General features: G+C 38.1%; 2 protein-coding genes across 3 annotated transcripts in view; both read left to right on the top strand.

Moving 5' to 3' along the window:
* LOC114462870 (formin-like protein 20) overlaps nucleotides 1–15,755 on the top strand; it is a 474,381-nt gene that overhangs the window by 339,214 nt on the left and 119,412 nt on the right. The gene's annotated exons all lie outside the window — the stretch shown is intronic.
* On the top strand, nucleotides 13–15,654 carry bin2b (bridging integrator 2b). Its single transcript, XM_028445944.1, has 12 exons — nucleotides 13–319; nucleotides 2,962–3,042; nucleotides 6,660–6,714; nucleotides 7,687–7,781; nucleotides 9,772–9,867; nucleotides 9,949–10,056; nucleotides 10,163–10,248; nucleotides 10,569–10,644; nucleotides 10,748–10,830; nucleotides 11,431–12,118; nucleotides 14,650–14,745; nucleotides 15,306–15,654. Exons 1-12 carry the CDS (start codon nucleotides 227–229, stop codon nucleotides 15,414–15,416), a joined length of 1,668 nt encoding a protein of 555 aa, XP_028301745.1. The 5' UTR covers nucleotides 13–226; the 3' UTR covers nucleotides 15,417–15,654.

Below are 15,755 nucleotides of genomic sequence, written 5' to 3'. Positions count from 1 at the left end.
CGTCACCTTCCACATCGTTTGACCGACACACACACACACACACACACGCACACACACCTCCGCGGGTCTGCAGGTCGAGAACACACACCGTGTGTGTGCGTGCGCGTGCGTGTGCGTGCGTGGGTGGTGAGTAACTTTTCGCTGGTTGTTGTTGCTCCACCTCCACAGCCTTCATTAGACGGAGCTGAGCTGAAGAACGGAGCAGGAGACACACGTTAAACCCACCATGGCAGACAACAAGACGGGCCAGAACTTCCAGGCTGGAGCAGGATTCCTTGCCAAACGGGTCCAGAAGTCTCTAAACAGGGCCCAGGAGAAGGTGAGCAAGAGAACTGGAGTTCTTCCAGGTTTGCTTGGTGAAGAAACTCAGTATGTGGGCTCACCCTGTTCTTGACTGCTCTCCTTTTGGGGAAACTTGAATGCCTTGATTTTTCCAATTAAATGGTTTGGATAAAATATCCAACTGGCATTAAATTAAACCAGTTTCTCTTGTAATTGTGGTTATTTTAGACTTTTCTCTAAAATCCTCCACTAAACCGTTATCCAGGTCCTTATTGAGTTCTACCTCAGTGTTGTGCTGTTAAACTTTAAATTCTTTTATTGTAATGTATTGATCAGGCCATCTAACCACACCACAGTGTTGATCAGTGTTTACAGCTGCTCTTCTCCTCTCTACTCTTCTGTTCCACTGCCACTTCCTGAATGAACTTCCTCTCGTTCACTGAGCTCAACTCACACTTTGCACTTGTTAGATTTCGATTCTCTACAAAAGAAGCTGCTACACAAACCTGCATTCACAACATAATTCCTGAAAAACTCACTTTATTCCTATTTAAAAAATGAGGGAATAATGTGATTTAGACATTAGTGCTGCTGTAGCATACAGTAGACATTGAATGGCACCTGTATCTGCATAACTGGGGTGAGTTCGGCACACATTGTGCTGTGTTAAAACTAAAAAGCATAAGTCTGCTTTAATGATCAACAGCTAAATCAGCAGGATTTGTTATTTATCCTGTTTAATCCTTTGGTGGAATGTATTTGAACCCCCTAAACAGGTACACATACTATTTCAACCAAAACCTAACATTCAGTTAACCATTTTATTAATATTATTGCACATACACTTTGCACTGATATATTTATATATTTATATTGCATCCCTCTCTGACCTGACCTGGTTTTTATCCTTTTTATTTATTTTTTCTTGTATTCTTGCTGCTTATCCAACTGTTTTTGTTGTGGCTATTGCATCTCTGATGTCATGAGGAATGACAATAAAGGAAATTTATCTATTATCTTTTTTTTTTTTTTTACATGTTTATTCAAATTAATTTAGATTATTATTCCAAAAAGCTTTTCAATTCCAAGAAATCATACTATTCTTGAATTTTGAGACGAAGATCAAATGTATATCTCTGGTGGACTCGTCTCTTTATCACTGTTGAATATTAGATTACAAAAAAGCCAAACAATGACTAAATCGAGGTCATGGTTGTATATATTTGAAGTGCTTGGTCTTTATGAAGTTCTATCAATCTGACTGTAATCATTATGACCTGATTCATGCTGGGAATGTAGTGCAGGATCAGGATCTAACCAGTTCACCCTAAAGGATTACCAGTCGTTCTTGTTTAAAAATGTATTCCATTGCATTTTGTGAACCCTCATACTTGTTTACATACCTTTTAACCATTGATAGCTCTGTAGAAAGGGTGAGTATCAGCACTAGAGTTTTAGGTGTTGTGTCCTCCAAATGACCTACTTTGAACCACCTTAAACACCCTGACATGATGGGTCAAGCTTGTTTTGGCAGCGCTAAATAGGATCTCCACAGTTTATTACATTTCTTTTCAATTGTGCTTACTTGTAATTAATTGAATAATAATTTCCTGTACATTTTCTCTAATGTACTTTCTTGTTATTAGCTAAGATCTATATACGCGAGCATCTATTGCACTTCTCTGTGTATCGAGGCCATATTTTACCATGCATGTAGCTTCCCAATGAAAAGTCTCGCCCACAAAAGTCTCTTGTGAGATTAATGCTATTGTAAAGTTTTTCTCTACCATTTTCCTGGATCTTTTAATTGAACAGCTCCGAGGACAGATGACAATACTAGCATAATTTCAATGGTGTTTATTCTAGTTACAGTCACATTTAAAATACATACACAGGTGGCTAGCCAAAGGTGATTTAGCTATATATTACCTTGAGGCCATGAGAAAATCGTGCACAATGAGTGAGTGTTCGCCCTGAGCAACAGAGAGTCAGGGCCCGCCACAGCCAAGTTTACATTGAAAAATTAAAATGCAGAAATAGAAGAAATACCATCACTATCCATGCTAGCACCAGCACATGTAGCTGTCTGCAGCCTAACACCAGAGAGTGCTATCGCATTGTATCAATATTCTTCTAAAATTCTTAACTCCAGATTGTTTTTCACATTTCCATTTTTCTTTGTTTTCTATAACTACAGTAAAACCACTGCTAATACAATAAGCTGCATGTAGGAACTATTTCACACTTCTTCTGTGTACATACAAGGCTGTATAATGTTAATCTATTACATACAGTAACAAAACCAATGTCCAACCAGATATTGCAGATTTAAAGAGTATGTTAAATCTGGCTTGTACTGGTATTTATTGGAGGTCTATAAAGGAAGTGATCAGCTGACCCAGCATTAACTACGGTTCTTCACACCATTCGTTCACCATCTCATTTTAGTGGCTTCAAGTATTTTAAGTAATTTTAACAAAATAAAACTAATAAATATGCTATGTTTATGAAAGTTTGAGATGGCGCTGTAGGCATGACGCAACCATCATGTATTGAAGACATGGAAATGTGATGAAACAGTTATTTGTTGCATAGTTTGACTGTATTGTCATCAATACAACACAAGGTGATTAGTCCATTACGGAAATGTACAGTCTCTGATTTTACTCATTCTGTCAGGTTCTGCAAAAACTGGGCAAAACCATGGAGACCAAAGATGAACAGTTTGAACTTTGTTCCCAGAATCTCAACAAACAACAGGTAAGTAAAAACAATTCAAATATTAGGCATTAAATAAGTCTGTTAATAGTACAACATTTATATAAGTAAATACTGAGTTAATAGAAATAAGTTAGGTTTATTTGTTCAATTTACACTTTTCATTAAAACAAAGCCCAGCAACAGTAGTGGGTATAAAGCAACACAAAAGCACAATATCTGAAAACCATGTAATGTACCAGTCATTTTGCAATGGGTCACCCTATTATAGAACAGTATGTTATGCAATAAGCACTGAAACATTGAACAATGTTGAATGCATTCAATTGTTAAGAGAAGGTCAAACCTAAAGGTTGTCATGCATTCTTAAAGTTAGTCATACAGACTCCAATATTAGATCTGTACCCAAATTTACGCTGGTTCATATTCATATCAGTATATGACAGACTTGCACTACTTTATAAACAGCTTTTTAGATATAAAAAAAAAACCTGTAACTGTGAAAAGTCTGTGGCTAACGCAGCTCTGAGCACAGGCTGTGAGTTGTTTTCTGTTACTCGGATCACAAGTTCAGACAGCGTCTTGGCCTTGACTCCAGGAAGTACGTCAAACAACTTGTAGCACTCCATCTCATCCACATAAATACTGCTTGTTATGTCTTGCCTTGGGAAGCTGTGGAACAACATTGTCCTGACTTTATTAAAGCAACAAGACAACATTGTCTAATTCTTTACAAACGATACTATGTCTCCTATTCTGACTTTTGTTTAAAGGGATATCCACAGGCCTAGCATTTCTACTTATAGTATGTAATTCTTGTTTTGAAGGAGATGAAGCTTTATTTCATATAATGCAAAAATAATAATACAATGCCAGAATAATGACTGTTTGAATTGCACATATATGGTATTGTGCCATTTTAACTAGTCCTATTAGGATTAATCTGGTGACACGGCAACTGACATCCAATTAAATGGCTTTTGAGGAGAGCCACGACTCAATCAAGCTTATTTCTGTTTGTTTTTGTTTATTCAGACAGTCAAACAGACAGGCAATCATTTTCAGACATTCCAAGCATTGCAGGATACGATGTTTAAAAAAAAAATACGCAAAAGCCTAAAAAGTGATGGTGATGGAAGCCGAAGCTTATTATGCCTACCCCACCCCCCATTCATACCACCACATTTTTCTTTTCAACCACTGGCATTACCACCAGCAAAGTCTAACAGTCTAATATTAGTTCAAAAGAAGATGATGCTAGATGTGAATGTGGAGAATGAACTGGTTTAATGCCGGCTTTCTTTCTGGCGTTGCAAATATAAGCTTAGACCACAAAACAAAGCACTACAATAAAAAAGCTTACAAGTGTTTGCTGACAAAGCATTTACCTGTAAATGTTATTTCAATGGCCATAGTTACATGATATTTTTTCATTCGGAATTAATTATTCTTAATTCAATCAAGCAATCTTTTATTTGTATAGCGCCAAATCATAACCAATGGTATCTCAAGACACTTTACAGTAGAGCAGTCTTAAGGATGGACTCTTCATTTTATGGATACACACATATGCATATATACGTGTATACACATACATATGTATCCCACACCCAACATGAATTCATCATGGCGGCAAAATTGAGGTATTCTGCTTTGTGTTTACATGGAAATAGTAATTCCGTATTGAGTTTTACATGAAAACACATTTATTTGCCTTTATTGAATTACGCTTTAGGTCTGGGGTTGAGAAAGATTCTGATTGAACGGGGGCGAACTCGACATATTCACGTTTACTGGAAAAAAACACAAAACGAACCTTTTCCTGTCAGCTATAACATAGAAGACCACGTAATAATAACTATTTTGATGGCAGTTTTGAAGCAGCAGCTCAACAATTAGGGATGTATATTGATAAGGATTTAGCAATTCCAATGCTTTATCGATTCCTGCTTATTGATCTGGGGGGTATTTCATCAAAGTGTTCTCAGTAGAACCAGGCTTATGGTTTAAACCTGGTTTAGCTAAGCCTTCTGTGACCATGCTGGCTTTTTTCGTTTCATCAAACTCTTCTCAGCTTGAAGCTCCCCAGCTGAGCCGAGCCAGCTGACAGTGTTTAGCTTAAGTGCACGTCCTCATAAGACCCACAAGATCGATCACAGATTTAATGATTAGAGAGTGACGATGCATGTGCTGCAGCTTTTACGATGAATGAGAAGCCAATAGGAACCGATGCTGAGACCAACAGGATGTGACGTCATCTGTTACTGAGCAGTGAAAATAAATGATAGACACGTTAAAAAAAAGAGGAAAATTTTAATCAGAGCGCAAAGATTGGTGATTTTAAATGTAGTCCGATAAAAATCTGATATTTTTTTTCTGGCTGACATTGGACCGATATCAGTATCAGATCGGGACACCTCTACTATAAAGGATTTTGGGTGGAAGAAGAACTTTCGGACAACCTGCACGACATTTGTGAAGCTCTGTGTTCTGGTGCAAGGCTTCATGTCCCCTATTTCATTTGCATATGTTCAAATGTTTATTCTTCCATCCATCCACTCTTGGTTATATCCATAGCTTCTAAGGCTCTTAGTAAATAAATAGTCTCGGTTCGAGTCCAACGCTTGCTTCGGGCAGCCATCTTGAATTATTTTGTCACCAACGCTTTATCATGAAAGGACGAGCATGCCCAAAACGACCGGAATTAATTTTAATGCAGAATAAACATATACAAGATCAAGGACTGATTCAATTTGGAATTAAAATCTGAATAAACCAGCCACTTACTACGGATTTAAGTTTAATTCGGAATGGCCATTTTCATTCGGAATGAGGTGTTTGCAAGGAGATTTTTTAGATCTTTTTAAAGAGGATTTAACTTTTATTCTGAATTAAAGGGGAATTACAGCTCTCATTTAAACGTAGCCAGGGACAAAAAAAATCTGCCTTTAACACCTACTGTATGAACTTATTTTTAGTGTCTGTGTTTGCAGTTGCATAGTTCACGTTTTTCACACTTGGCCTGAAAACCAATGTTCAGAACTTTATATTAGTCCTGGTTGGGTTATGAAAGTTTTTTTTTTTTTTTTTTCTAGTTCATGACCTTCTTAAATATAAGAGTGTAATCTTTGTCACTAGAGAAGATGTGTAATGTAATGGTAAACACCATAACTAATGACAGACCTTGTCTTACACCACTCTCAAGTTAGATTTTTAACAAACATTCTTAACAAACTTATGAACTTTTCCAGTTAGTATTTTCAGATTTAACTGTGTTCATATTTAGGTACTAGCTGTAAATGTTTCTGTAGTAACATTTTAAATGTTAGCTGCTCTGACCACTTTTACCAGCAGTGGAATTTGTTTGGTTTACATTTTTGGCCAACTTGGTAAGATACTCAAGTGCAGTGCAGATTTTCGGGAAACTAAGAAGCAACAGGGAGGAAGTTCTTGTGCTGACTAGACACTTAGCACATTGCTTTTACTTCTATCTATCACCGTTTGTATTGTGGTACATGTGTAATATAACATAATGTTCATAGCAGAAAGAAAAGCCTTTAAAGAGGCTGGCTTATTTCATCTGTTTAATCTGATAGGTGCCTCAGACAGATAATACTGACCAACGTCCATTCAATGCTTTGTCTTTTTTATTCATGCAGATTGATGGAAGCAGGTTGTTCAAAGATGTCAAAGCATACCATACAGCAGTGAAAGGTAGGGTTAACTCTTTACCAACTTGTATCATAGTTGGACTTGGTCTTTGGCTAAGGATTTGCTACTGAAACATGATTTCTGATGTCTTTTATCTTCCAGTGACAATAAACTAGGGTACAGTCTCTAATTATTCCAAAAATCTTGAAAACATCTAATATTTGTGACAGTAGCGATCTTCCAGTTTGTATCATAGAAACATGTTTGCACAATAAAAGTAAATTTAGCTTCTTTCCTACCTCCACCCACCAATAGAACAGGGTTAGTTTTGAAATAAAGCCAGAGGGTGTGTGTGGGCTTACTCAGCTAAACCTAGCTTAGCTGAGTAAGTCCCTCTTGTAATTATAACACAATATCTGCTTTACAACATTAGAATATTTGAGGAGAAGAGAACACTCATGTAAATAAAACCTTGTGAGTGAGTTTTAGCTGGTCTATTGACAGAAAGGATGAACAAAATTACTAGAATCACTGTACTTAACAAGGATCCCTCTATAACACGTTTGTTTTGAAAGAGTAGATTTCTGTCTATCAAGGAAATAATACTTGTTTTGGATCTCTGTGGTAACATGATGCTTCATTTAAAAGAACTGCTGAAAAAATGAAGAAGTGGGTATTTTCTATTCTTAGATCCTGTGTCAACTTTGGCATTTCTGTCTGCGTTGCCAAGTTGGGCTACAACATATACAATTTCTGCAGTAAAAAGCAAAAATTAAACAAACACATGCTGTTCATGCTTGATAAACTGTGTCTTTTGTTGTTAACTGTTCCTCATGTATCACATGTTTCCATTCAGGAAACTTGTGTTGTTTTGACATTTTCAATGTAGGTGTGGGGGAAGCAGTAGCGCAACGAAACCCTAAAAGTAATACTGTTTTCATTCTCTGTGGGCTGTTGCAACTCCAACGCTAGCGGTTAGATGATTATAGTTATAATTGTCTTTCTCTTGATTTTCTCTCTCTTGTGTTTTTGCAGCTGTGCATGAGACGTCCAAACGTCTGTCCCTGACACTGCGTGACATTTATGAAACAGACTGGATGGGGGTGCAGGACCTCACTGCCATTACAGAGGTACTATGTAAAAAGAGTGCCACTGTCACTTCCCCGAGACAAAATGTTTTCATTTAATATTTCACAACTGGATATTTCACTCAATAGGGTATTGATTGAAGATTTTTTTTAATGTAGCTTTATTTAAAAATTAGGTGTATTTTGTTTATCTTTTTCTCAAAGATGGACAAGACCTGCCACATACACCCTAAACAGGTCACCAGTCCATCGCAGAGCTAGTAGCACACACCTTCAATCCTACAGTCAGCAGGGTTCTCACCACGAATTTTTCACAGATTAGGGGATCGCGTTGTTGTAGTGTTTTAAATCTGAGCTTTAAAGAAAGACTGGAACTAAGTTATCTATAGAATTGGTGAAGGTGATAATAAATGTACTGGTAGTTAGTCACTCATGCTTGGTATAGGTCCTCTACGAATAAATACTCAGACACTGCAGAGGCAAGAAATAACATTTTATTCAAAAGACTGATTTCAAGACATGCTTTTCAAATTTAAATGAACACACACACACACAGACACACGAGCAGCTTCATGTGTCGCTACACGCTATTTCCTGGTTGAAGCACTGTTAATATTGAACGGTGATTACGGTTACCAATCAGATGATGCACAAAGGCAGCATTTGGGGCGGCTAATAAATGGACGGTGCGGCTAATGTATGTGTTTCTCTGTTATGCAGGTTAAAAAGAGAGTTGAAACAACCCGTGTCCATCCAAATGTGCAACAATTATTACGACGGTACTTATTAAAAAAGGAAAAAACAACAGAAAATCCTGTCTACGCTGCTGTAAAGGCACTGTAGGAGGTGACATCACTCCCTAGGGCAGGGGTAACCAACCTTTCTGAAACTATGAGCTACTTCATAGGTAATGTATAGTCTGAAGGGCTACCAGTTAGAAATGCACTTCTTAAATACTAAATGTTCCCACTTTCCCTTTAATCAGAGGGTAAGATAATAAGAAAGGCCAACAGTAACTTAAAAGGTAGGAAATGTTTAAGTTTCAATTTTCATTTTCAGTACAGTTTATAGACAATTATCACCTTCCCATTTTACTAGGTACTAACAAACAACTTTTAACTGTTTGTCTAACATTTGTAAAATGTAACAATTGTTATATTTTACGCGTTTTTTAAAAATATTTTATATTTATTTCATACACCGCTTCCGAGAACCCTGGTCTGGTTTAGGTGGTTAGTTTAGAATTTAGAGGTACATTTTTCGGAAAAAGGTTTGTTATTTTAAGTGAAGGGGTTTCTTCTCAGAGATAGACAGAAACTTCTCCTCGTGGCACTTATTAATGATACTCCGATCGATTGGGAACTGATCGTTGTTGCCAGGGTACCAGTAAAAACAGATTGATGGGTTTTTTCAGAAAGCTTTTTGCGTTGTCTTAAATTGATGGTAAACTAACAGTTTTCAGAGACATGAAATATTGACGTACAACTGTTTTACTTTATTGCCTGAGGTTTCTTTTGGTTATTGCAGAAAAACAAGTAATAGTTGACCAACATGAAACAATGTTTTGGCTTTAGCTTTTTGTTGCACTTGATGCAGCTTTTCAAGTAGAATTAAATTTAAGCAAGCCCTTTGTTTATTATGTTGAATCTGAGCTGCTGTGTTGATAGATACAATTTATTGTAGTTTGGCACGCTGTACTTATTTAGAATTAATTGTAATATTTTGTTATTTTTTTAAACATAAGAAGGCTGGAAACTAAATTGTTGAATATAAAAACCCAAGCAGAGGCTTTTTTAAGTTGCACTTGTCTGTTCATATAGAAAAGCGTGACATTTTTAATACTTTCTTATCTTTTCATGATAATGAAGCAATTTGGGACTACTTGGTGGTAATAAAAGTGCTCTAGAAATATAGTTAATTTCCCATGACATATCAAATTGAAGTGTTTAATTTAACATGTGGTCGGTGATGGCCATAGAAGCCCTGATTGGAGCCCCTTAAACACTAACGGGACTCCCACTGCCCCACTTAGAGTGAAGACTTGCTGTGGAACGACTTTGAAGAGAAACTATGCGACCAGATTGTCCGCACCATGGAGAACTACACCAGCCAGTTTCCTGAAGTTAAGGTAAGCTGACCGACACTGTGTTTAAGCACTGGAGGTTCACATTGTTAACTGGTCACCCAATCTTTATGTCTAATCTTCCAGGAACGAGTTGCTAAACGTGGTCGCAAGCTAGTGGACTACGACTCCGCACGCCACCATCTAGAGGCGCTGCAGAGTGCCAAGAAAAAGGATGAAGCCAAGATATCCAAGGTGGCATCACAACTAAAAGTTTTACCTAAAGCAATATGATTAGGCTAGCATTTAATCAATAAGGTTGTTTGCATTTAAAATCATCTTGCAAACTTGTTTTCTACAGGCTGAAGAGGAATTTAACAAAGCACAGAATGTCTTTGAGGAGATAAATAATGAACTGAGGGAAGAGTTGCCTGTTCTCTACCAGAGGTAAGGTTGTCCTTCTGCAACAGTGGTTCAGTTCATTTTCTAATCAAGATCATTTCCATCATCATTATTATGATTATCATTTTACCTGAAAATAAAAATTATGAAACCCCATATTTTTAGGCTTTCATTTTTTAATTTTACTCTCTCAAGTACCCCCTGTAGTGCCATTGTGTACTCCAAGGAGTACACATACCCCCATTTCAGAAACCTGCTCTACAGCAGCAAAGAAAACAGTGAAATTTGATTTGTTAAACCTGTTTCCTGGGATGGTTTAGAAGTGCTGTGAATGTGCTTTAGAATAACCAGCGTTTTCTCTCCAGTCGGATAGGCTGCTATGTGACGGTCTTTCAGAATATTTCCAACTTAAGAGATGTCTTCTATAAAGAGATGAGCGTGGTAAGACTAAATGTTTTCAGCTCTAATAATGCCATCAAAACACATTGATAATAAAACATGATGGCAATAGTCTTTAAAATGTTCTTTGGTTCTATGATTTCAGCTGAATCGTGAGCTATACAATGTGATGAAGAAACTAGAAACTGAGCACTCGGGCAAAGCCTTCATCATCAAAGGATTGAACAGGTACTACTTGGTCAATGAGAGGAAATTTTCTTTAACAAATACTGTGAGACAAACGCTGACCAGCCAATAGTTACTGGTACTCACCTGGTATAGGTCCCGCTTTTGCTGCCCTGTATCCCAAACCAGTTCCTCACTAGACCACTGAAGGGATGCTATGGTATCATCAAACAATAATTTAACTGTACATTTTAGGGTCCTACAGTAAGCAAAGCATCGCTACATTTCACTCGTTGAGATGAACTAGTGACCATTACTCAGTCTTGTTAGTTTGGTGTCCCTTTGAAGGGTAACGTTACATCAGGGAATCCTTTTTAGGTTCAAATCCAAACGTAGCTGTGGACAGATGTGTTTTTTTCATATAATTATTTTTATATCATTACAAAATTATATATATATGTGGTATATGTTAACTCTATATGTAATATGTTATCTCTATGACATCATCAATTATTTAAACATTTTTTTTGTTATTCTCTGTTGACAACTGACCATATTATGATGATAACATATGCACCATGTTTCTGTTTCATGTTTTTGTCCAAATTGCTTTATTGTTTATGGAAATTTTGCAGCAATCAAAGTTTTTTTTCTTTTTAATAGCACAACAGCAAAGTCAAAGAAGAGGACGTCTTTGATCATCTCCAACCCCATACCCTGCAATACTGCATTTCCAGAGGATCATGTCTCTATGCAGTCCTCAAACCGAAATGGTAAAGACCCTGCTCCCCCGTCCCTTGTTCAGCAAAGCTCAATCACTTCTGAAGAAAGCAGCCAACCAGAGGGTAGCAGCGTCTGCTCTAAAGATACCACCTCATCAGACAGTGAGCGGAGTTCCAGTGGCACCAGCACTCCCAACAGGGAGTCTGTCTGTGAAAACGTGGATTCTGATAGAAACACAGAGGCTCAGAGCCAGGCTGATGCTGATCCTGAGGCTGATCCTGAGGCTGATCCTGAGGCTGATCCTGAGGCTGATCCTGAGGCTGATCCTGAGGCCACGGCCACTATGGCTCAATCTAACCACTGTGACATTATGGGGTCAAAGTCAGAAGCTACAGGTCATGAAGTAAGCAACATCTATGAAGCCACAGAGAACAAGGACCCTGGGATTGATTCACCGTTGGAGGAGGTCAAGACCAAACCACCTCCAGTCCCAACTCCACGAGCTTCCTTTCGCTCCACTGAGAATCGTCCTGTAGTTCGTGAGCGGCAGGAAGAGCTGGAGGAAGCATCGCTCAGCCAGGACACGGCTGAGTTTATAGATGACATTCCTCCAGGGTTTCTTTATAAGGTACAGATTACAGAACACTTTTTTAATACTGCCAACAAATTGTGTCACTTGTGCCAATTGACATTTCAACACCAGTTTAATCCAAAACTGTCAGGCATGAAAGTCTTATATTTCATTGATCCCAACCTCTTGTCTGTCACGGAACGGCTTCTTAATTGCCCCTCCTTCTGCACATCGAAAGGATCAGGGGTGTTTGGGTTTTGTCTAGGGAAGATGTGTCAAACTCGAGGCCCGGGGGCCAAATCTGGCCCTTTAGAACATCTGATTCAGCTTGCAGGTGACAAAGATAACATGAATTATTGCGCTGGGTCCTCAGCTCCTTGGGGCTTTCTCAGGTGTGTGTGTGGGGGCTGTGGCTTGGAGTTTCTAGGGCATCTGAGGGGTCTGCTCGGTCGTAAGGGGGTGGCATGGGCCCCCTTGGCTCCCGTTGTTGCTGCCGGCCTGGCTGCACCTTCGACCCTAGGGCAGTTCCTGGGTTCATAGAAGTGGTTCTTGCACAAACATTGGTCATGGATGCACTGACATGCCTTAGACATATTGATCCCAAATACCCGTTTTAGGTATAACCACTCACTCCTTCCATCTGTTCACGGCCACCAACATTATACTTAAGCTGGGTGCTGTGTCACCTGCTTCACAACACAATATGCACAACTATATCACATTGCACTCTCACCTTCCATTTTTCTACCCTGACTCCCTCTTCCCTGTTCCCTTCCCCTCACCTAGGTGTAAAGGTGCTTTCACATCGAACGTGACTGAAGCGACTAGAATACATTAAAATCAATGTAAATCGTGACCTCGTCGCTCAAAGTTGAAAAATCGGAACTTTTTAAACGAAAGTGACAAATCCCTCATCCTTCACTGTCTGTAGAGCGGAGGCTGTAGCCCCTCCCTACTCCCTCCCGCTTCAGTGCAGACGGTGGCAGCGGAGGGCTGTACAACTTCCTCAATTTATTGGGGCAAAATAAAGCGGTTAATTTCTTGAAAACCACAGTAACTACTGATCATAACACATTCTGAGTGAACTCATCCTTTAATATCTCCGAAAGTTGATCATTTAAACTGTAAAAGCGGAGCAAGAAGGAAAAGAAGTCATCAACTTTCTCTCTATTTCTTTCTACCTTGTCACCTGCTCAACACACACACACACACACACACACACACACACACACACACACACACACACACACACACACACACACACACACACACATTGTTCCCTGGTGATCGCGTCACTGGAGCGATGAAGTGACCAAAAAGCACCACTATGTGCAAGCGACTCATCAGGGACACACCTTAACACTGCCCTCTCTTTTTATATTCTCCCTATAATAAAGTGTTTCTTACCCATCCTTAGGGAGGGCTGGTGATGCTCACAATTATGCAATACAATAAATTCATTTATTTAATTGCAAAAACAAAACATGCATTAATGTCTTAAAAAGATTTGCTCATGTAGTGTTGACCTTCGACAGCATGTGCAGACAAAGTTAAAAAACGAAAAACATGAATTATTGTGTAAATTACCGAACAATCCAGTTGTAGATATCTCAAATTCACCAATGCAATATTTTTAGGGGCTTGCAGTTTTCCTTTGTTTATATCACATGAATACAGTCATTTTTTTATTGCAAATTGTGGAAAGAACTCTCAGTTTTTCCACAAATCTTGCAATTTGTTAAAAGAAAATTCCACAAAATTCCTCTAAATTCCACAATTGGTTACAAAATCAAGAATTTTTGAAGTGAAGATTCAGCAGGGACTGATATTAAAAACCAGGGCACAATTGATGACACAAATCTGTGGCCCACTTGATATCAAACTACATATTTGTCCCCTGAACTAAAATGAGTTTGACACCCCTGGTTTAGAGCGTGTGCAGGCGACTCCTGAACAGTAAATAATCTCCCCAGCAGCGTCTTTGCACCATGCTTCAGGTTGTTTGATCAAATGTAGTCAAGGTGAAGCTGAAGTAAAAAAAATTCAAAACAAAATGACCAGAACATGCATAAAAAAGCAATGATCCGCGGCCCAGTGGTTTGAGACTCCTGGTAAATTTGATTATAATCTTTGCAGAATGTGAGGTGCTGATGTTGGCAGGTTGTTGATGCCAAAATGAGTTAAAACGTAGTTGGACACATTTAAATTTACATGATTCTTGGTTAGGCTGTAGACAATCTCATTCAGACCCTGATCATCTCATTTCTCTGCATAAAATGTCATTACATTGGTTTATTTAGATGATCAACACTGGAGATCAAAATAAATATTCAAATGTGACTTGTTTGACTTTAATTGACATATCTATATTTTTGTTAAATTTTTAAATAAGATTCCAAAATTTGTTTCTAAGAATATTTCTGAAAATAATATTTTTATTATAGGTCATTATTATTGTAAGTGTCGATATTGAACTCCACTGAACTGTTGTTGCAGAGAGTGAAGCCCTGGTGTTTGATATGAGACAAAGATGATGCCTTATGTATAAAAGTAAAAAATGATCTCATGTTATTTTCGTGCTCCACCAGGTGATGGCGGTACTGAGCCATACAGCTTCTGAAAGTGACCTGCTGGAGTTTGAAATGGGAGACATCATCATGGTGATTGGAGCATTGCCTCCTGAGGTTTGTGTGTTTCAGTGCGTTCTCAAGCATGTTGCACTTCTGCTCCTACTTCACACTCGGTATGAGCTTAAAGAATGGGAACCTCTCCAGCACTTTTAATCACACATCCTTGTATCTTCAATAATAGATTGTTTTTCCTCTTCTACCCAGTTTCACTGTAAAGATTTACCACATCGATTCATAGGTGTGTGTACGTGCGTGCGTGCATCCTCTTTTTATTTTATGTTTTTCCTTGATATCAAGTTAATTGTCAGGAAATTTGACTTTTGAACCTAATTAATTGCATGCAAAATGTATTTGCTCCGAGAGCCCTATAATGATGTAATATGTTTTTTTTTTAAATTTCGCAATAACTGATGCAGGGCAATGAGACTCTTAATGTAGGTGTGGTGTGCAAAATAGTTCAGATGATCTCATCTTTCAAACAAGACAAACTCCAGCTTTTGTCCTTCTTTAAAATTGTTTAGAGCTACAGTATATGATAAGGATCAATACAATAAATAATAAAAAAAAACCACCTGGTAACTGATCAGAGGTTGTTTGTTTCTTGTGTTTTGCAGGATGATGGTTTTTTGCTGGGGATCAGGGAGGAAACATGGAACCAACACCACGATCTAAATCACATTGGAGCTTTTCCTGAAAGCCACGTCCAGATTATCTTTCAGGAGTGATGCAAGACCTATTCCACAGTCTGTGACACACCCAAACAGGAAATAGGCTCATAATGTGTTTATGTACAAAAGAGTGCATGTCCCAGACATTGTGATGTTGCATGTTTTAGAAGAAATGCAGCACGACAATGTTGACAGTATTTTTGATATATTTTTTTTTAAAATTTGAAACTGTGAATTTGAAAGAAAGTTTTTATCTGATTAAATGTAAAATCTCTGAATAAAGATGTTTTAAAGATGCTGTCTTTACTGTTATTGTGCAGATTTGAGCATTTACGATACTTCCAGTCGGTTGGAACTTGACTATGACTTTCTGATGGTGTTCAGCTAAACAACCAG

The sequence above is a fragment of the Gouania willdenowi genome, chromosome 5, assembly GCF_900634775.1.
Source record: "Gouania willdenowi chromosome 5, fGouWil2.1, whole genome shotgun sequence".
NCBI lineage: Eukaryota > Metazoa > Chordata > Actinopteri > Blenniiformes > Gobiesocidae > Gouania > Gouania willdenowi.
This window is presented reverse-complemented; position numbering and strand designations above follow the sequence as displayed.